A 19,985-nucleotide genomic window follows, 5' to 3' on the forward strand; every position below is an offset into this window, starting at 1 on the left:
GTTGGCCTTGATCTTGAACGACATGGACGCGAACAAATTGGTCGAGGCTGCGTTTCTAATTTACAGTCAATACACAACTATGGCCATATAATATTAGACTCAAATAGAATGGTCCTACCGCTGGCGGAAAAACAATTACTACTGACCAATCACACGCCTGGATTTGGCTAGCCAATCTTTATTGGTCAAAATTGTTGTTATATCCACGAAATTCGACAGGCGTGTTTTCGGAGAGAAAAATGAATTTCAATTTAACTGGATTCGACACCGTCCGCGGCTTCATGCGTAAATTCCGCTTCCATGGCCTCCAAGGCCCGTTGAGCCTCCATGACAGTCGAAGGGAGAGCCCTATAAAAGGACAATTGCGCTGCTAGGTCGTAGGTAGAAGCTTCGATGGACGCACAGTCTTCCGCGAGGGACACGAGCGTATGGTGTTCCAATCTGTCCAACAAGCGTCACTGTCGCAAGTTGCGTTTGGTGAAGCCGATTACGTACGACTCGTCCAATGGAAATCTGCGCGATCGAAGCTCCGCATTGCATCGCTCCTAAGCATGCGCTTTGTGAACTTGACTATCAAGGATATCGCTCACATACGATTTCTTGCGCATAATGACGCTCCTTTTCCTCGCAATCGCGCGACCAGTGTTTGAACATACTCGAGTTTTCTGTGATCTCGCGCTCTTCCGCCATGTTTCGCATCGTGTCGTGCATGTGTATGATGTGCGCGAGTTCGCGTCGAGCACGATCGTTGCGCAAGGTGTTCTTCTTCATGTCATCGTGCAGCGCCGCGATGGCCTCGGCAGCAATTTCTTCTCGGGTGCTGAGCTTGTCCATCGCTCTTAGATATCTAAGCACATGTCGGAAGGGACTCTTGCGGTGATTGCATTGCCATCTCAAATGATGTACTCGCTCATGTGTACTTGATCTACTTTGAGAACTCGTCCTGCTTGGGCAAGGATGTGCAGCGACCTTCGTCCCGCCTCCTCCACATGTGACGCTTCAACACAAGTGTTCTCGGGCATACCTGCGACAGATCGTCTTCTTGAACGCCGATCTCTTCCAAGATACATCTTGAGCATGCAACTCGCTCGGGCACGGCACCGCACTCAGTGCCGCCGACCATCGTCAGGATTTCGCCAAAATCAGCAACACCAAACTTTTGGGAGAAAATTTGTGAAATTTTTAACCTTCTATCCTCAGGAACACCACAGCTGCATTTATCAATATTACTCCTTTATTGTATTGTTGTTTTCCTTCAGACTATTCCCATACCAGTAAAAATTTTGGCGTTTCTAGACGAGATTTATAAAAAAATTCAAAATTTCTGTAAGTTGGTCGTGTTGTGGATAAGCCCACATCGGAGAATGTGCCTCTTGGCGCCGAGTGCATGGGGTATCTGGTCAGACGAGTTAGATCTCAAGAGACTCGATGTCATTTTCACCGTGCGTCTGAGCTTTGGAAAGAGATCCAGCAGCGGCAACAAGAAGTAGGCATTGGCCACAGTATTCAAAACAGATGAACGATACCCCATGCACTCAAGTTGTCAGAGCTCTAGTCCCTGCATGGTGTCGCCAAGTTCATGCACGGGTAACGTTAATCGTCAAGTGCAATCGAATGGGCTGGGGAGCTAGTACAAGCCGGGTTCAGTGCCTCACGACGTCGTGGGACTATCTACTGGATGGAAAACCAAAGTCATGGTGATTGTGTCAAACTACAGTAGAGCTTCGCCCAGCGTCACCAGCGCGAGCATCTCTGTCAGGGCACTTTCGCGGCAGGTTCTTTGCAGCTTCGTCATTATTTCACGACTCATTAGACGATAATCCCATCGACCTCATTGCAGCGTCGGTCGGATGTACTTGTACTACTTCAAAAGAAGACTACATTTCGTTGGAATATTACGATGTTTCACTTTTCAACTTTCACCGAATTTGTTCTCTTCTTAAACAATTTTTATAAAAATTTACTAATACTCCGAGTATAAGGTGACTGCAGAGGCGCACTGCTTTACAAGAATTGTGTTGCTTTAGCACAGAGGACTGAAAGAATGTATGCGTTGTGAATGCGTGCGATGGCAGGGCAGAATCAACTTACAGCGGGCACTGAAGGATGGCGTTCCTGAGCGTGCTGACTTCATGGCCTGTGCTCCTGGCAGGAATCTTGTGTGTTGTTCTCGCTGCAGCGGTGTACGCTTTTCTCGCGTTGCTTCGGTGTCTGTACGATTCGATCCCTCCAGTCGAGCCGTCGTCAACTCCCCCCAACGCCGACGCATGTGCGCTCTTCCGGCACCTTCCATTCCTTGCCGGCCGGCTTGCATGGAAGCCGTTGGGCGTATTCCCGACTCCAGTCCACAAAGCGAGTCTTCTAACCCTTGACCCGACGATGTCGTTTTACATCAAAAGGGAAGATTTGTCGAGTCCCAAGTACGGAGGCAACAAGGTGCGCACACTCGAGCATATCCTTGCTTCATGCGTCGAACACAAGCTGTCCTATCCGAGTTCATCGCTCTTTAGCATCGGGTCTGCCGGGTCCAACATGAACGTGGCGTCGGTTGTGCATGGCCAGTCACTTGGCCTGCCAGTCCGCCCGTGCTCCATCAGCTGCGACGCCCCAGATTTCGACAACACTCTCAACTTGCTCTCAATTCTATCCTTCGACCCCAAGCACATGCATGTGTGGACACAACGATGGGCGTTTGCAAAAGCCATGTTCCACTCCTTCATCCGGCCATCTCAAGAGCTCCACGGCAGTAAGATCATGCCTCCTGGCGGGAACAACCTCCTGGGGGTCCTCGGGCAAATGGGTGGCCTGCTGGAGCTGGCCGAGCAAATTCAGGCTGGCGACGTTCCGAACGTAGACATTCTCTACGTCCCTGTGGGCTCGTCCTGTACGCTCACCGGTCTTGTGCTGGGGTTGTGCCTTGCCCGTCATTTGAACCTGGCTGCGTTTCAAACCAGCTTGTTTCATATCGTTGCCGTGCCCGTGCATCCAGGCATTGCGAAATTGCAACGATTTTTCGGTTTGTACAAGTCATCTCCACACGTTCCTCTGTTTCCGCGCTTTGGCTTTCGACGAGTCGCTGCGTATTTGATGCAACAAGGCCTCGACGTAAACTTGGAGCCCCTCGCCATCGACTTCCTCAAGCATCACGTGCATTTCGTCACAGACCCTGACATCATTGGCGAGTATGGAACACACAGCGTAGCGAGTTTGGCCGCAGCTACCCACATGGACGTGGGATGCCAAGTCGAAGGAAGTTGCCCTTTGTGGAGCAAACCGGGGTCGGTCGCGAACGATTTCAAGCCATGGCTTTGCGGGCACTTTGCCTCCAAACCGTTCGCAAAACTCATGCATGACCTGCATCTCGAGCGAGCTGAGATCAACGGCTCTTGTGCGCCAATCAAACCAAAAGTGCGCTTGCTCTGGCTCACAAAGAGCTACACCCAACCGCGTGGAGATGCTGACGAATGGACCAAGTTCTCGACGCTAGCAAAAGACAAGCCCATTAGGGAATGGGCCGAGAAAGGGCGCGCGTACTCTCTCTTGCGCCCAGGGCATATCAACCTCGCGCATGGAAGCTCCAAGGATTACCGGCATGTGATGACTTTCGTCGGAGGTGCCGGCGTCAAGCCCCAAAGCCCAATTAAATTGCCTGAAAAATTCCCGGATATGCATCAGGGCGTATCCGGCTAACAATTCATCATTCGGATGGACTCACCCGGAAAATCGGACATGGCGTGGGTAGTCTTGGTGTCGGGGGCGTCCCGCGGGTACGGACGTGCACTTGCGCTAGCATTTGCGACAAAGAAAGCTTCCGCTGAAGATGGAGATCTGCATTTGGTACGATGACTTTGCCTTTATGGAGTTGGCTTGTCCTTCGCGACAACTGTTCTCACAAGAACCCTGCAGCACTTGTGGTCTCGCGACGCATCTGGCATGACCGCGACTGCTGCTGCCGTGACCTCAGCTTGGCAAAGCAACGTATGCCGCAGTCCATGAGTGCCTACCATGATCTTCACCACAAACGTTCATGGTTGTTAGAACAACCATCGTGTCCACGTGACACAGACAGTGGTGGACTTGAGCAACGATGCTTCGTACCAACCTGCCGTCGACTCATTCCTCCTCGCTGTGCAAGCAACTTCGTCCCTCGACCGCCTCGTCGTGGTCCACAATGCTGGTTCCTTAGGACAAGTCGGTCGCATTGCCGAAGTCGAGTCCCCGCAAGTCATCCAATGCCACATGGAACTCAACGTCAACTCGGTCCTGTGGATCAACAAGCGGTACGTCCGCGCTCAAACCCAGGTCATTCACGACACGCTTCCAGGCTCCTGCAAGTGTACGGCACCAAGGCTGCTGGTACTCTTCACGCCTGCTCTCCTTCTTGACGCTCACCTTGCGCTAGCGCCATCTCCAGTCCCGCTGTACTTGGTCAATGTGAGCTCTTTGAACGCCATTGAGCCGTTCGCCACATGCGGCTTGTACTGCGTTTTCAAAGGTGGGGAAACATGGTCCTTGAGAGTTTGCCTCGTGCAAAAGACCTCTTCCGCTCGTTCCAACAACGTTTCGCGAATCGTCCGTGCGCTGACGGATCGCCATGTAGCGGCACGTGATATGCATTTCCGCGTACTTGCCAAGGAGGAAGATGCGAGTCGTGTCAAGTGCCTCAACTATGCGCCAGGTCCGATGCAGACGAACATGGGAAACGAGGTCCTTCGCATAATATCAACGCTCGCTTTTTCGTGACGGATTTCTCACGTAGCTGCGGGACGGCCCGGCCACGGACCCCGCCCTCCAGCGCATGTTCAAGAAGTTGCTAGCCGATGTACGTAAAAACTACTGCAATGTGACCTTACACCTGCTCAGGGCACATACGTCAGCTTGGACGTGTCGGCCCGACTGTGCGTCGAGCATCTTTTTGGTCCGTCGCTCGTGTCAGGCTCCCACATCGACTACTACGACATTCACCAAGACTAAGAGAGTATTAAGTTGCAAGCCAGTGGCACCGCTGAATTTGAACAGCTATGCGCGACACAATCCAAGATAACGGATCAAACTTGTTCTGGGGCATTGAACCAGCGTGCGTTGGCAGCCTGGCGGCAGCTCACCAACACAACATTCAACTGGAAATAGCCAACGCTCCTCAGCAGTGTCCGCACTTCCTCACGCAACACCGCGGATAGTACTGACACCAGCAGCAATGCAAACGTTTCCGAGAATGACGAGGTGGCGAGCGATGGCGAGCAATATCCGAGTGACCTCCAAAGGCAGCGCACCGTTTCCAGTCCATTTCCCTCGAAGTCCTTCCGCTGCATGCGATTCTTCGTAGAATGCAGCATCACGCCTTCTGCAACAGACTCTGAGGTCCATCCAGCATCCTGGTCGCCTTCCTGCGCGGCTACATCGGTGTATAACACTGGCCCACACATGAGCCATCCGTACGCATCCGCATATCGATGGGATATCTGAAACGACCACAAAGGCGTTTCAGTGCGCGACGGCGACCACAACTCGCCCGAGCGTCGTCGGGTGGCCGTAGGGACCTCGCTTGGACGCCATGGCAGATATCTCGTCGCTCGTGTTTGTCTTTGTCGTGTTTGCGGTCTTCACAGGCGTGATCTACCTTTTTGCACACTACACGAGCCGGTTCAACGCAGCCTCTGGTCTGCGCGATCCGTTGCTGCGCGGCAAGTACGGCAGACCCGACTTGGCCACCGCATAGCATCACCGTAGCTGTTTTAGCGCGTTCATGCCTGGCATCAAGCGCGAAGACGTCGAAAAGCTGTACGTCGACGGTGGCCGCTTTCTCGAGTACATCATCATCGATTCGTCCAGATTGCTGGAAGCGCCGCGATGGGAATGCTCGGTCTGTGAGTTCTACAACTTCACGACAAAGCTGCACTGTTGCCTCTGCGGCACGTTGAAAGGTATCGTTGGCAGTCCGTTTGACCATGAGCTGAGTGCATTTCACGAGGTCTTCGTCTGCTGGACGTGCAGTCAACTAATGGCACCGACGACAGCACACCGATCGTGTCGCACAGTCGGAGCACAAGTATGTCCCAGCTTCAGCGAACAGGCTCAACACTGCGTCGATTCACGTCACAAATCGTCGCGGCCGTGTTTGACCACGTTGTTCTCCCTGAGGACTTGACCGCCGTGCAGCGAAGCGCACGGTACGCCTCAACAGACACCGCCATCGCTAGAAACGTGTTCGTGATCTCGGCCAACTTGTAGCATGCGAAGGCAGTGGTCTCGATCGACCACTCATGCAACAGGCCATTGGGTGCGGAACTTTGTAAACAGTCCCTTCGCGTCGGAAGCATTTGTCGTTCAGCTCGTACGTGTTTGAAATTCCTTGCTGAGTTAGCCAGCACGTTTCGTACGGTCGTGTTGAATCAACGACGAATGTGGTCATGGGCAACGTTCTTCTTTGAATGGATGCTGTGAGCCCATATCGTATCGAATTTGCGACCATGATTTCTTTTGTAGAACCCACCGTCGTCATCCGTCAAACTCACGTCGTTGGCGGAATCCCCCCGCGCCGTGTCCCCGCTGGGCAGCCCATTCATGACTGCAAGTGCTCCTGCAAGCGGGTTCTGTGGCCCTGCCATCGCGTGGGTTCCAGTGCAAGACGCCAACCTACACATGGTGACCACGACAGGGTCGACACTGGACCCGAGTGTGTGGGCCACACTGACTCACCTCGCCAAGCTGCCGTTTTCACTCAAGTACGGTTGGTTTCTCGACCAAGCGTCGGCGCTCGTGACTCCCTACGATACCCTCCACGTCCACTTCAAGGTCAACCGGCCTCGGCTCGTCGTCGAAGCGCTGGAAAACCTGAGTGCCTCCAAGTCAATGCACTGTGCGCCACGACGCGGTTTGAATTTGTGGGCGAGCACGCGCGGGACGCGGGCGCGGTCCAGCGGGAATGGTACCTCCTAGTGGCCCACGGGCTGCTCAGCCCTGCCGCGGGCTTGTTTGTCCTGTCGAACCGTGACGATCAATCCTACGGAATTAACGCGGACTCGGCCGCTGCGTAAGTGGACCCCCCCCCCGCTGTCCCACCTCACGTTGCGGGTCTTCTTTGGAGATAGATGTACCGACGTGGATCATCTCACGGCATTCCACGCGGTGGGGCGATTCGTCGGCCGAGCTCTCTTGGAAGGGCAGATGCTGCCGCTGCACTTGAGCCCAGTTTTGTTTAAGGGTGCGCTCGCAGCGTTCTGCCAACACCGCCACCCTGACGTTGTTGCGCAGCCATGCTAGGCGTCCCCATGTCCCTCGATGACATCGAGCAGTTGGACCCAGTAGTGTACAAGAGGTCTGTTTGCCGACCCCCGTGCTGTCTCACTCTCCTTGCCACTGATTTGGAATCGACGCTGTAGTTTAATGTTTGTCCTGACGCATGACACTGTCGACGACCTGGCGCTAACGTTCTCTGCCACCGAGTGCGTTGGCTACGGCCGTGTGTTGGAAGTGGACTTGGTCGACGAGGGCCGACGCATCCCAGTCACGGAAGACAACAAGGCACTGTACGTCCAGCGGATGGTACGGAAGGGGTTTGCAGTAGTGGCAGCAGACACCACTCGCATTCGAACGACTGACGTCGATGGGGTGCCCAGGTGCGCTACCTGTTGTTCGATCGCGTCGAGGGGCAGCTGGGCGCGATGCTGAAAGGACTCCACCAAGTCGTGCCTCCTGAAATGTTGGCCGTGTTTGACTACAAAGAGGTGGCGTCGACGGCCGCCTCCGTTTCATGGATGCATCGCGATCTTTTCGTCTAGTTTGAGCTCATTCTGTGCGGCCTCTCCGACATTGACGTGAACGACTGGAAAGCCAGCACCGTGTCGTCGAGCAACTTGAAAGCCCACGCCGTGCTCGTCGTACGTGCGCCGCTACGAACGATGAGCGTCACTTGTCGCGTCGGTGTCATGCATTAGTGGTTCTGGGAAATCGTCGAGAGTCTGTCGACTTCAGATCAATCCAAGCTCCTCCAGTATGCCACGGGGTCGTCCCGGGTCCCCGTCCAAGGCTTCAAAGGTGCGCACGGTGTCCTTCGCACGCCGTCACGTTGGGCAGCTCCCACCTCGTCGCGCTAGGGCTCACGAGCTACGACGGCAAGATCTGCTACTTTACACTGAAAGGAATCGAGTACACGCCAGGGCGGTACCCCGTCGTCCATGCATGCTACAATCGCATCGACCTGCCGCTGTATCCAACAAAAGCCCTGCTCCAAGAAGCCTTGACGATGGTACTGCTGTCGGACCCGACGGGATTCACCATCGAATAAACCCACGACATGCACGTGGTTGGACTGGTCTTGTGCAGTGTTTTGTGCCTCCGGTCGGGCCATCGTCTTGGCGCCACGCGGACGGCAACGGCGCCATGTCAGCGTGTCGAGCGGTCGCAGTCTGCCGCACCAGCTGGCCGTGCCGCGCCGACGTCTGGCAATCCACATGTGTTCGCAGCCGGGTGTTCATGGACACTTGGATCGTCCCAGAGGATCCGGTGCAGTTGAGAAGCAGAGACGAGTGTGGACAAGCTCGACGGCAGTCGTCACGGCAGTGTCATTGAGTGCCAAACGCCCGGTGGACGAGCGCGCACGATCGCGATCGTCGAGGCGTATTTGGTGTACAACGAGTGCTCCACCGACCGAAGCCATCCACTAGCTCCTTGTTCACGGACACCACCGAGTGTGCAAAGATTGAAGTTGAGTGACACGTGCTGCAGGCCCATGTCGCGCGTCCTTCTGATCCCTGCACGGTGGTAGAGTGCGTCCGTCCCGCCGCGGTCGACGGCCGCCGAGATGTCCCCGATTCTGTGTGCCAAGGATCGTTTTGCCGACGCACACACCCCCACACACACACGCAGCAAGCGACGGGGTTGGGCTCTCCAGCACCAGGATCGAAGCGCCCATCGACGACAACCGGGCCAGTGGACAAGACTGACCATCTGTGTCACTGGCCCGCTTGTCACCGATTATGCAAGTGGGATCGGTGTACTGGAATGTCTTTGTGTGTTTTCGTGGATGCCCATGTACTGTTGCCCGCATGATGGCGGCGTCCTGTCGCTGCACGAGTCCGCCGTCGAGTCCGCGGTGGCAACGTGGGTTGTGTGTGGGCATGTGACTCTCCCATCCCCACGTCTGCCAGTCGCGCGCCGAGGTCTGGTCACCGCCAGGGAGTCTGTCTCTCGGATCGGGGCTTCCAAGGCCTTTCTTGCCGCACACGAGTGTACTGGAGCCAGCGGACGATGTTCAACTAGGTGGCGTCCGCTTCCAGGTCCCGCCCACTTGGCACCCATCGATCTGATCTGGGTCGGGTAGCCGATCCGAGCTCCGGGGCGCAGCACGCCAAGGACCATCGGTGGCGGGCGCCACCCGCCGCAGTGACTGCGGTCGTGCTGGTCGATGGCCCTCCTCGTGGGGTATCGCGTGGGAGCGACGGAAGCGCGCGAGCCAGCCGCATCCTGCCACGGAAAAGCGTCGTTGCATACACGTCGCGCTCCGGGGTGCGCTGGGAACTGGGCCACGTTTTCTCGCCCGAAACAGGATGGCGGTGGCCCAACTTGACTTTGGCGCTGACAGGAGGCAGCCACTCTGGAATCCGTCGCACGGCGAAGATCAGCTGGCGACCTACGACCGACGACTTGGCGCGATGGACTATTCGTTTTGTGTGGCGCCATCGACGCCGGACGAGATCTTGTTTGCCGACAAAGTGGCGCGAACGCACTGCATGTGCTGCACCCGTCGCTTCCACATCTTACGCAAGAAAGCGCTGTGCTTCAAATGCAACGAGGTGAGCAAGTCATGTCGTTGCCCCACCAGCGAAGTGCACTCACCATACGCTAGTCGGTGTGCCTCGACTGCATCGCGGTGTGGCAGCCCAAGGACCAACTGCGCACAGAAGTTTTGTGCAAGCGATGCATACACAAACACACCGCCGCGACACAAGCGCCGCCACGATCCAAATCCACGACGACACCACCAACTTTACCCGACACAGCCCTGCGGTGGAGCAACGGGTCGTCCGCGTCGTCCGGCTATGTGGACGACCACGATATCGTCCGTCGTCACGCCAGCAGCGAAGAAGATGCCGCAAAAGTCGCGCCGCTGTCTGTAGAAGAAGGAAGCACCAACGTAGGAGGACGCTGCGGGCTCATTCTGTCGCCGCGACAGCTCCGTGCCGTGGAATCGAAGCGAACCGAAGACACGCGGCCGTGCTCCGTCAAACTGCCGAGGTCGCATCGAGTGCACACCGCTTGACATGTTGAACACGCTTATTTTATCGTCACCTCTTTTTTCTGGTCGAGACGACAAACTGAATGGTGTGCCCGTATGCACTGCCCCATGTCGGCGCCAGTGACTTGTTCCCTCACGAGCGAGTACTCCGCTGGTGTGCAAATATGGTGATGTCGGTATGGAGCTCGCTTGGACGGGAGGTCTGCTAGGGAATGGCAGCGATGGCCCATCGGATTGCTCGGTGTGCTTCGATTCGACGGGCCCAGGAGGTCCTGCCGAATGAAGTCGGAGCCTCGCCAAGTTAGATGGGTGTTGGGTGGGTGCGCTGCGCGCGGTTGTCTCGATCGGGGCGCGTCCCAGATGAAGCTGGGTTGGCTGCGGCGGCATCACGTCGCGGCCAGCAAGTGGAATCTGCATTGCATGCACCTTTCTCGTTCCACCGACCACAAGAACAAACCCCACGACGGGCCGTTTGCGCTCGTCGTCTGTCGTTGCGCGCAGGAGGGCCTAGACACTTCATGGAGAAGGCAACCCATGCGGCAGCTGGCTCGAACGCCTGCTTCTCGGTTCGGGCAAGCGAGGCACGTCGCCCATGTCAAGGGCAAGTTTCGTTGGCTCATGCCACGAGCGTGCAGTCGGCTAGACCGCGCTGGTGCGGTGCGAGGTTTCAGCAGCGACGCGGTGTATTGGCTGTAACGGATACAGCTCACCCATGATAACCTCACTTGCCTCCGTGTGCCCAACAGTGCCGAGGGGAAACGTCGTGCGGCGCCTTCGCTGTTGCATGTCACCACATGACAGCCCTGTCGGGGCGGTCAGGAGTTCAGACTGGACGAGATTACGTTGTGGCTGCACATCCGATGGGGACGCAGCACGTTCGCCTTTGGTCCCTTGAGCCCCCCTGGAAATAGGAACTCCAGTTGGATCGCATTTTGGAATTGCCCACCATGGACAGCTTTCCACTCTTGTCGTCTGAGGAGTATCTGCTGCGCGTGGGGGCCATCTCGTCGGTGACATTTTACACGTCAAGTAGGGCCGAACCGACGTCCCATGCCAAAGTACAAGCCGATCTTCAAGCACGGCTCACGGAAATTGCAGCGAGCAACCCGTGGCTGCAAGGGCACTTGAAGAATGCGGAGGGTGGTGGCGTTGTGCTTGAAGTGCCGTCGCACGGCCAGCCCTTGCATGTGGAAGGATTCGACCTCCCCCACTTGTCCCTTGGCAATCCTTACCACGAACTGACGACGTCGCTGGACCCGCTGGCTGTTCGATGTGGCGCCGATCTCATAGCGAACCCAGACCAGCCTCTCCTCCGTGTGGCGTGGATCTCCATCTCCCCCACACAGGGGGCGTTTTACTTGTCCCTTAGCCACGTCGTTGGTGACGGCTACACGTACTACCGGCTCTTGCGCATGTTTAGCTCGTCGGTTGCTCCATCTGCCCTGACGCCACAGCGACGCCACGACCTGCCCATGTTCGCAAAGGGCTACAATGACACGATGGACTTGCACCGTTCGGCGTCCATGATGTGGCACTTGGCGTCCACGGCATTGTTGTCGTCGGCTCCGACAATGGCTGTCCACTCGATCGACAACGAATGGATCGCTGCTCAAAAGAAGGCCGCGCTGCCTTTGAAGGTATCGACCAACGATGTGATCACGTCGTGGTACTTTAAGCTGTGTCGTGCTGACGTGGGCTTCATGGTCGCCAACACCCGAGACCGGTACCCCAACGTGGACCAGAACATGGCTGGCAACTACAACACCGTCGTGGGGTACCAACCAGAGGACTATGCAACGCCATCGCTCATTCGGAAGTCCCTGCAACAGGTGCCATATCGACGCGCTGTGTCAGGCGAGTTCCCTCGCATGTTCCGCAAGACCACAGCCATGATAACGTCCTGGGCTTCCCTCCGTGACTCTTCGCCACCGTCAATACCCGAATGGTCGTGTTTGGCCCAGTACCCCGTCGCAGCCGCCTCGTACAACCCGCCGTACACTAACTTGGCCGTCGTCTTTCGCAAGACTCCAACTGAACTGGGAATTATCTTGCGCACGCGAGGCGCCGTTGGCGATCCAACCGAGCTAGCCAAAGCAACTCGACCCCAAACTTGCTCGGTCGCACCTCCATCTATCCCTTTAATGTAGTTTGCACAGCCTCTCTCCACTGTGTTACTGTTGCGAATCGGACAAGGGGCAAACAGTGCTCACAATTCTTTTCCCATGCAACCTCCAGTAGTCCCATGTTTTGAAGCAGTACGACTGCTGAATCCACATTCAGATCACGAATGCTCCTCCCGCACTTGCGGGTGAACTCCGCCTCGATGGAAGACCTGCAGAAGCTGCAGAATTATGAGCACCGCGGTAGTGCATTGGCGCTGTGCGCTCAATGTTCCATTCAGTGGTTCGCTCCACATACTTCCAACCGTCACGATGTTTTTGCTCTGTCAGTTCCCACCGAACGCCGTCCGCGCCGATTCCTCATCGCCCACAACCTACCGACGCACGACAACGCCTGCAATGACATGGTCCTGCTGCATACTTTCGTCACAAAACTGTAGCATTTGGTCGCGAATACCGCGGTCGTGCCTTCAGCGCCAACGATTTCAGCCCACACGTTTAGCAACGACTGTGAAATCGCACTTGGACATCCGCTCTCCCTCTCCAAGTCTTGTCCAACGACGTTATGACAGCGTGGTGTTTTCGGTTGTGCCGAGCAAATGTTGGGTTGACAGCAGCGCAATGTTGAAAATGATACACCGAGGGTCCCTTCAGACCTGGCTGGCAATAATTGCAGCGCCATCGTGGGCAGCCCACTAAATGACACCATTATCGCGAGCTCTCATTCGGAAGTCACGCCAGACGCTACCATTTCGCCGCGAATTGGCGGTGGCCTTGCCCTGGATGGTCAAAAAGGCCACGGACATGTTGACGTCGTGGGCATCGATACGTGTTCTCGGCAGAGGGCTTCTTCTGTGTTCACCAGTCACACATAATAACCTGACAAGCTCATCCATTCAGCCGCAGAAGAGCATAGCCATCGTTTTCCGTAGGTCGCCGAAGGAGTTAGGAATCATCTTGCGCACGCGAGTGGCCTTTGGTTCCGACAAATTTGCCAACGCTACTCAATGGCTGACACGATCGAATTGGCCGGTCCACTGTTCACTTTGCGCACACACGCACTTGTGTACTTGGAATATCAACGTACGATCTCACCTATCGCTTCTATCCATGGGGTAATTGGGACTTTACACATTGCTTGTTGAGCCATTCTTGATCTGGCTGTCGCAGGATTTGGCAAACACGCACCTCTCCGTCCTGCTGTCGTCGATATCGAGACATCTTCACAGGAGAACGACGGGGTGAAGGCTTCCATCAGATTACAACTCGTCAGTCAATTTGTAGGCTCATTGCAGATACGAGGGTGCCGCTTCGGACGAGTTCACTGCACTTGAGGAGCTCCTGATCAGCTTGTAGCCATCTCAACTTGAACGGACAACGTACGGATAAAATTGAGTTATTTATCCGAACTAGTACCTCATAATATGATAATCTTTGGAATTCAATATAGTTCAATTCATTTGTACGGGTCCTGTCGCTCCCACCATTTGAGCAAGAATCACGCGGCAACAACGGCAAAACCACACCCGCGACGAGGAAGGTCATGGCGAGCGAGCAAGCAGCAGCAGCGCCACTGATGAAGCCCAAGAGCGCGTTCGCTCACTTCCAGAAGCAAGTAACAAGCGCTGTGCGGGAGGAGCTCAAGCAGCGTGGGAACGCGGACATTGCGGACACGAAGGACAACGACCCTGCGAATTTGGGTGCAGTGCAGCGTGAAGTGAGTGCGCGGTGGAACGAGCTCACGCCAGAGCAACGTGAACCGTTCCTTGATGCTGCAAAAGCGGATCGGGAACGATACGACGAGGAATGCTTGCTTCGAGACCGTCAAGTCGAGGAAGAGCGCGAAAAACGCCGCCAAGACAGAAATGCGTTGGACGTAGAAGGCAAACGCGAACGAAAAGTTGCCACGGATGTTAAAGAAAAGCGCGAGAAGAAGCCTGCGAAACCTCTCACGGACGAGCAAGTTGCAGCAAAGAGAAAACGCGATGAAGTCAGGTGCGTGCCATCGAGACATTGACCTGCCACTCTTATTACGTTTGCATCATTTTATCGCGCAGTCAATTGGCAAAAGGCGCCAAGGACGAGTTGAAAGCCGAGGAAGAGCGTCAAAAAGAAGAGTTGAAGGCGAAAAAAGCCGAGTCAGCGTCGGCGCGCCTAAACTATTTGTTGAGCCAAAGCGATGTGTTCCGGCACTTTGGGGTCAAAGCCCCGACCAACAAGGCCGAAAAAGGAGCGTCCAGGAAGAAGAGCGAACGAGAAGAAGACGACGAACTCCTCCACGACAAGCACGATACGGTTCGGTTGACAGTCCAGCCGAGCGTGATCAAGTTTGGGACGATGCGGCAGTACCAACTGGAAGGATTGAGTTGGATGGTGAACCTGGCGAACCAGGGGATTAACGGCATCTTGGCCGACGAAATGGGTCTCGGGAAAACGCTCCAAACGATTTCGGTGCTGGGGTACTTTCAAGAAGTAGGTGTGCTTTGACTGGAATCGCCTCTGACCTCACGCGTGTCCGATGCCTCTCTAGTTTCACAACATTTCGGGTCCGCACCTCGTGCTCGTGCCCAAATCGACTCTGAGCAACTGGCTCAATGAATTCCACCGATGGTGCCCGTCCCTGCGTGCGATCAAGTTCCATGGCGATAAGGAAGAGCGTGACCGCGTCGTCGACGAAGTCTTGTGCCCAGGGCTTGCCCAGGACAAGCGAAAGTTTGACGTGTGTGTCACGACCTTTGAAATGTGTCTCAAAGCCAAAACGACTCTCGCCAAGTTTGCGTGGCGGTACGGCCATTCGTTTGTCCACGTCTTGTGTGCTGCTGCGTGTTCTGGTTGTTTGCTTGGGGTGTTTACATGAACGGCTTGTAATTGGGCTGCGGTGGCGCTGCCCCGTCATTTTCGCAAAGTGTCGGGCGCTCGTGGATTTTGCCTTTTTTCTGAGCATGGAGCCTGTGGCAAGCGCTGTATTTGATGAGAGCGGTGCTGACATATTGTGGGGTCGTGACAGATACCTCATCATTGACGAAGCCCATCGCATCAAGAACGAGAGCTCGCAGTTTTCGATGATTGTGCGCACAATGGCGACGGAGCACCGCCTATTGTTAACCGGGACACCGCTTCAAAACAATTTGCACGAGCTGTGGGCGCTACTCAACTTTTTATTGCCGGACGTGTTCAGTTCGTCCGAGCAGTTTGACGAGTGGTAAGTCGGCGGGTCGCGTTGGCCGGCAATGTGACTTCGTCGTGGCAGGTTCAACTTGGACACGGAGGACGAAGAGGCCAAGAAACAAATGATCACGCAGCTGCATCGCATCTTGCGGCCGTTTATGTTGCGACGGTTGAAAGCTGACGTGGAAAAGTCGCTGCCGCCCAAGAAAGAAACGTTGCTCTTTGTCGGGATGACCCCCATGCAAAAAGCGCTGTACAAAACGTTGTTGCTCCGTGATATGAACACTTTGACGGGGGGATCGTCTGCGTCGAAGAGCGCGTTGCAAAACATTGTCATGTACGAAGATCGTCCCCACGCGCTGCATGAGCTCTAAACTCCATCCCGCGCGCAGGCAACTGCGCAAGTGCTGCGGTCACCCGTACTTGTTTGAAGGTCAAGAAGATCGGTCGTTGCCTCCGCTGGGCGAACACGTGGTTGAAAATTGCGGCAAGATGATCCTCATGGACAAATTACTCAAGCGGTTGAAAGCGCGTGGGTCCCGCGTCCTCATTTTCAGCCAAATGACTCGTGTGCTGGACATCATGGAGGATTTCTGCCGCATGCGGGCCTATGGGTAAATGTCTTTTCCAACAGAAGCACATGATTTTTGTTGTTGGGGGGACGTAGGTACTGCCGCATTGACGGCAACACGTCTTACGACGACCGTGAATCGTCGATCGACGAGTACAACGCGCCCAACTCGTCCAAGTTTATCTTTTTGCTCAGCACTCGTGCCGGGGGACTCGGGATCAACTTGTACACGGCGGACATTGTGATTCTGTACGATTCCGACTGGAACCCGCAGGCCGACTTGCAAGCCCAAGTACGTTGGTTCGCGTCGTGCGGTGGATCGGTGTGATGCGGTGGTAGGATCGCGCGCATCGCATCGGTCAAAAGAAGGAAGTGAATGTGTATCGATTTGTCACGGCCAACTCGGTCGAAGAGAAAATCATCGAACGCGCGCAACAAAAACTCAAGTTGGACGCCATGGTTGTTCAGCAAGGGCGCCTTCAGGAGAAGCAAAAGAACTTGAGCAAGAACGACATGCTCGACATGATTCGATTTGGGGCGGACGAAGTGGTACTGCTTTCGTCCCGGCATGGACCCCCGAGAAGGTTGATTCCTTTGTTCAATCGTGTAGTTTCGCGCCAACGACGACGAGATGATCACAGACGAAGACATTGAAGCGATTCTCGCCAAGGGGGAAGCACGCACAGAAGAAATGAACTCGAAATTGCAAGCGCACGACAAGGGCGACCTGCTCAATTTCAAATTGGACGGCGGGGGGTGCCAAGTGATTGACGGCGTTGATTATTCCAAGGAAAAGGAGCGGCTCGAAGAGATTAAGCGGCTCGCAGACTTGGAGTTTGCGCGCACGTTGGCTGATGGCATGGGCAAGCGAGAACGCCGCACGGTGGTCAAGGCGGACGAGCCAGGATTCAAGATGAAGTCCAAGATGAAGCAACTCCCCAAGTCAATGCGGTACGAAGAACTATCGTGGTGGAGTGTGGCTCGGTGACGTGGACATGGATAGCCTCCCTCGCATGGACGAGTGGCAGTTTTACAACCGCAGTCGCATGACAGAGATCCACGAAATGGAAGTGTCGGCATATGAGCTGGCCAAAGCCAACGGTGAAGCTATCGACAAATCGGACCACTCGTACCTGAGTCCCGCGCTGCAAGCAGAGAAGGAAGAACTGCTCAAAGCTGCCTTCAGCGACTGGAACAAACCGCACTTTTACTTGTTCATCAAGCTCATGGCTCGGTAACATTGTTTGTACGTGGATGGTGGCCGTCGCTAACCCACGACGCAGGTATGGTCGAACGAATCTGACGGCCATCGCGCGCGAGATGGTCAAGCCATACGACGAAGTCGTTCGGTACGCCGACACGTTTTTCAAGCGCGGGGCCGAACTGGGCGACTGGGACAAGATCCGCAAGTCGATCGAAAAGGGCGAATCCAAATTACTCGAAATTGAACGCTTGGCGGAACAAACTGCGATCAAAATCAAACGATACCAAAACCCATACGACGACTTGGTCATCAACTACCAAGGCAAAGGTAAAACGAACTGCTCGACTCGATGGATCAAATACATGCTTTGTGTCGACCAGGGGGCAAACTGTTTACCGAGGAAGAAGACCGACTGCTCCTGTGTTTGGTGCACGCGTATGGGTATGGGTCGTGGGAAAAGATCAAGCGCGAAATCCATGCCGCACCCGTTTGTGCGTTCGATTACTACTTGCGGTCGCGGTCCGCCGCCGAGTTAGGTCGGCGGTACGTTTTGTAACATGTTTGTACATGCGCTCTAAATCGACTGTCGTGGACCAGATGCGACGCGTTGATGCGGATCTGCGAGAAGGACAATGTCGATTACGAGTTGAAAGAAAAGAAGGACCGCGCGTTGCAGCAAGAGCTCGCTGAGCAACGCGAAGTCCTTGCCAAGCGCATCGCCGAAGCGAAAGCTGAGCTGAACCGAGTACAATTAGTTGCATGTAGAGATGCGTCGTTGATGGGTGCTGGCTAGAACCAAGCCCTTGTGGATGAGAAGATCATGAAGGAAGCCAAGAAAATGCAAGCCGCTCGCGAAGCCAAGCGGTTGAAGAGGGATAAGAAGGAGGATGCCGAGAGCGACCACTACCCCGCAACGTCAAAAGCCGACGACGTGCTCACCGAAGCCGACCAAGAAGAGCTGCGTCAGATGATAGCGCAATCGACCGACAAGGAGGCATCCACGATTGCCCTGAAATTTTGTGCCAAACACGTCAAGTGCCAACTGAGCCAAGTGCTGGCCATTATTCATCAATATGCCGCCCCCGTACGTCGTGGTGCTTCCATGCTTTTTGATGACGCCACGAGTTTAGATTGCGTACAGCAGACCAGGACAACCTGCGTGGCGTCTGCACCCAGAGTACGCTGTGCCCTTGTCGACGTCTCGGTGCGGCCCTGTCGCAGTGGTCCCATTTAACATGCCATTCCCCTTGTAGAAGCCGGAAGCGCCCGTTGTCGGACGAAGGCGGTCCAGATGATGAGTCCAAGGACGGGAAGCGATTGCCCAAATCGCCATGGTCTCCTTCCGCGATGAAGCAAGCGTCAGCGAAGAAGACGAAGAAGCCACGTCAGTCAGCAGCACGAACGTGTATCCTTTGTTTGACGAGTGTGCGTGTGGTTTGTAGAAGTGGAGGTGCCAGCCAAGAAGCCGCCCAGAAAGCCCCGAAGTGCATACGTCCTGTTCAGCTTGGCCAAGCGGAACGAAGTGCGGTCGTCGATGCCAGAAAACACGGGCATTGTCGACCTCATGTCCCGGCTGACCGAGCTGTGGCTTGAAATGTCCGACACGGACAAGGCCCCGTGGTACGAAGCCCAAGAACACGACAAACAACGGTACGACGTACAACGTGATACACTGGTGTCGACTCAATCGATGGCGCAGATACGAACAAGAAGTGGAAGAGGCTGGGTAAGAAGGCCCACGTGCTACACACTCGACATGATGGCGGCAGCTTCGATCGCATCGACCGTACGCGTAACGCGCTGGCGGTGGCGTCGTGAAATACACGCACGGCACTGACGGAGGTTCCATGAAATATACTACAAGCCATGACTTGTTGGGTGCGTTCAGCCGCCTTCTGCATGCGCCGTGTGGAACCAGCAACCCTTTGCAGCGGAGAAGTGCGTGGAGGGGCTGGTCGGCGGCCTCGTCGCCAAACTCTCGTCGAGAAAAATATTTCCACATTTCGCATATTTTTGAAAATATCTCGGACATCAATTTCTCGCCGGCCAGGACCTGCGTGTTTATGTGACCGATGGACGTCCGAGAATGGAACGAAGTGGTGTTTGTAGACCACTGAATGACGGGGGAAATGCGGGGGGATGCAGGGCAGCCAGAAGCGTTGACGTTGATGGTTACGAAAGGGCATACGAACGCATGGCCCTTGGTCGGCCCACTACACGGCGGAAGAGTCGTCGATGCCATATCAGACACTCTCCAGCGCGAGTGAAACTCAGGGGGTGTTGCAAATGTCTCATAATTCTCGAAAACATTGGCAAACAATCAAACACGCAGCTGGCATGCCATCGCCGGTGGAGAGCGTCGCGTTCATCAAGCGCCTGTGTGAGTGCAAGTGCCCGCTCTTCACCAAGAAGTACCTGAGGTAATCACGTACTGTTCACCCATGCGATGTGCAGTCCACTCATCCACGATGCGCCACAGGCCCCACCGTACGAATGGCTCCAAGGTGCGACCTGCACGGGTTGACTCGATGGCAACGTCGTGTTGTAGGTCCTCCGGTGCTTCCCGCACTGCTGTCCACAACACACCGAGTCGCCGTTTTGCGTGTCGTCGCTTGGCGTGCGTGTGGCGGGGTCGGTCGATTTCCTGCAGCACTGCATCGTCCTGTTGCATTTTGAAGCGTCGTA

The 19,985-nt window shown here is 55.3% G+C and overlaps 7 protein-coding genes across 14 annotated transcripts; 6 read left to right on the forward strand and 1 right to left on the reverse strand.

Annotated features, from left to right (window-relative positions):
• Window positions 1-224: 224 nt before the first annotated feature.
• On the reverse strand, window positions 225-1,147 carry H310_11387 (hypothetical protein). 8 transcript variants are annotated; one of them, XM_008878057.1, is made up of 5 exons: window positions 1,025-1,147; window positions 907-980; window positions 595-847; window positions 496-545; window positions 225-441 (listed from the first exon to the last, which is right to left on the reverse strand). In XM_008878057.1, exons 1-5 carry the CDS (start codon window positions 1,121-1,123, stop codon window positions 252-254), a joined length of 666 nt encoding a protein of 221 aa, XP_008876279.1. In that variant the 5' UTR covers window positions 1,124-1,147; the 3' UTR covers window positions 225-251. The 8 variants fall into 8 exon arrangements, with proteins under 8 accessions (XP_008876279.1, XP_008876282.1, XP_008876281.1 ...); XM_008878060.1 differs by having other exon boundaries at window positions 595-969; XM_008878059.1 differs by having other exon boundaries at window positions 595-980.
• A 959-nt stretch (window positions 1,148-2,106) lies between these two features.
• On the forward strand, window positions 2,107-3,690 carry H310_11388 (hypothetical protein; the record flags this gene model as incomplete). Its single annotated transcript, XM_008878064.1, has 1 exon — window positions 2,107-3,690. The coding sequence occupies one exon, from the start codon at window positions 2,107-2,109 to the stop codon at window positions 3,688-3,690; it is 1,584 nt and encodes a 527-aa protein (XP_008876286.1).
• Window positions 3,691-3,729: 39 nt separating this feature from the next.
• H310_11389 (sepiapterin reductase) lies at window positions 3,730-4,974 on the forward strand (the record flags this gene model as incomplete). The annotated part of the gene is made up of 8 exons (XM_008878065.1): window positions 3,730-3,837; window positions 3,907-3,978; window positions 4,039-4,280; window positions 4,325-4,356; window positions 4,403-4,495; window positions 4,601-4,707; window positions 4,760-4,822; window positions 4,864-4,974. The coding sequence occupies 8 exons, from the start codon at window positions 3,730-3,732 to the stop codon at window positions 4,972-4,974; spliced, it is 828 nt and encodes a 275-aa protein (XP_008876287.1).
• Window positions 4,975-5,554: 580 nt separating this feature from the next.
• Window positions 5,555-8,287, forward strand: H310_11390 (hypothetical protein; the record flags this gene model as incomplete). The annotated part of the gene is made up of 13 exons (XM_008878066.1): window positions 5,555-5,688; window positions 5,740-5,929; window positions 5,995-6,170; window positions 6,232-6,334; window positions 6,487-6,859; window positions 6,940-7,033; window positions 7,092-7,204; window positions 7,255-7,318; window positions 7,383-7,545; window positions 7,620-7,727; window positions 7,782-7,880; window positions 7,938-8,037; window positions 8,097-8,287. 13 exons carry the CDS (start codon window positions 5,555-5,557, stop codon window positions 8,285-8,287), a joined length of 1,908 nt encoding a protein of 635 aa, XP_008876288.1.
• Window positions 8,288-9,500: 1,213 nt separating this feature from the next.
• H310_11391 (hypothetical protein) lies at window positions 9,501-10,289 on the forward strand. Its single transcript, XM_008878067.1, has 2 exons — window positions 9,501-9,794; window positions 9,848-10,289. The coding sequence occupies exons 1-2, from the start codon at window positions 9,549-9,551 to the stop codon at window positions 10,259-10,261; spliced, it is 660 nt and encodes a 219-aa protein (XP_008876289.1). The 5' UTR covers window positions 9,501-9,548; the 3' UTR covers window positions 10,262-10,289.
• Window positions 10,290-11,184: 895 nt separating this feature from the next.
• On the forward strand, window positions 11,185-12,384 carry H310_11392 (hypothetical protein; the record flags this gene model as incomplete). The annotated part of the gene is made up of 1 exon (XM_008878068.1): window positions 11,185-12,384. The coding sequence occupies one exon, from the start codon at window positions 11,185-11,187 to the stop codon at window positions 12,382-12,384; it is 1,200 nt and encodes a 399-aa protein (XP_008876290.1).
• Window positions 12,385-13,856: 1,472 nt separating this feature from the next.
• On the forward strand, window positions 13,857-19,207 carry H310_11393 (hypothetical protein). The gene is made up of 18 exons (XM_008878069.1): window positions 13,857-14,352; window positions 14,415-14,829; window positions 14,888-15,141; window positions 15,365-15,559; window positions 15,608-15,862; window positions 15,918-16,139; window positions 16,193-16,388; window positions 16,436-16,645; window positions 16,707-17,047; window positions 17,100-17,330; window positions 17,380-17,627; window positions 17,681-17,843; window positions 17,898-18,045; window positions 18,094-18,384; window positions 18,431-18,504; window positions 18,554-18,684; window positions 18,743-18,950; window positions 19,000-19,207. Exons 1-18 carry the CDS (start codon window positions 13,901-13,903, stop codon window positions 19,028-19,030), a joined length of 4,065 nt encoding a protein of 1,354 aa, XP_008876291.1. The 5' UTR covers window positions 13,857-13,900; the 3' UTR covers window positions 19,031-19,207.
• Window positions 19,208-19,985: the final 778 nt, after the last annotated feature.

Source organism: Aphanomyces invadans (assembly GCF_000520115.1).
Source record: "Aphanomyces invadans strain NJM9701 unplaced genomic scaffold supercont1.31, whole genome shotgun sequence".
NCBI lineage: Eukaryota > Oomycota > Saprolegniomycetes > Saprolegniales > Verrucalvaceae > Aphanomyces > Aphanomyces invadans.

What these genes read in the sequence shown, in the direction of transcription:
- H310_11387 (XM_008878060.1), bottom strand. Translation starts at nt 1,123, where the DNA reads ATGGTCGGCGGCACTGAGTGCGGTGCCGTGCCCGAGCGAGTTGCATGC. An exon ending in AAGAAGACGATCTGTCGCAG is followed by an intron (nt 970 to 1,024) that starts GTATGCCCGAGA and finishes GGCGGGACGAAG; the next exon opens with GTCGCTGCACATCCTTGCCC. An exon ending in AGATTTCCATTGGACGAGTC is followed by an intron (nt 442 to 495) that starts GTACGTAATCGG and finishes CTTGTTGGACAG; the next exon opens with ATTGGAACACCATACGCTCG.
- H310_11391 (XM_008878067.1), top strand. Translation starts at nt 9,549, where the DNA reads ATGGCGGTGGCCCAACTTGACTTTGGCGCTGACAGGAGGCAGCCACTC. An exon ending in TGTGCTTCAAATGCAACGAG is followed by an intron (nt 9,795 to 9,847) that starts GTGAGCAAGTCA and finishes ACCATACGCTAG; the next exon opens with TCGGTGTGCCTCGACTGCAT.
- H310_11393 (XM_008878069.1), top strand. Translation starts at nt 13,901, where the DNA reads ATGGCGAGCGAGCAAGCAGCAGCAGCGCCACTGATGAAGCCCAAGAGC. An exon ending in TTCATCAAGCTCATGGCTCG is followed by an intron (nt 17,331 to 17,379) that starts GTAACATTGTTT and finishes CCCACGACGCAG; the next exon opens with GTATGGTCGAACGAATCTGA. An exon ending in CGAAAGCTGAGCTGAACCGA is followed by an intron (nt 18,046 to 18,093) that starts GTACAATTAGTT and finishes GGTGCTGGCTAG; the next exon opens with AACCAAGCCCTTGTGGATGA.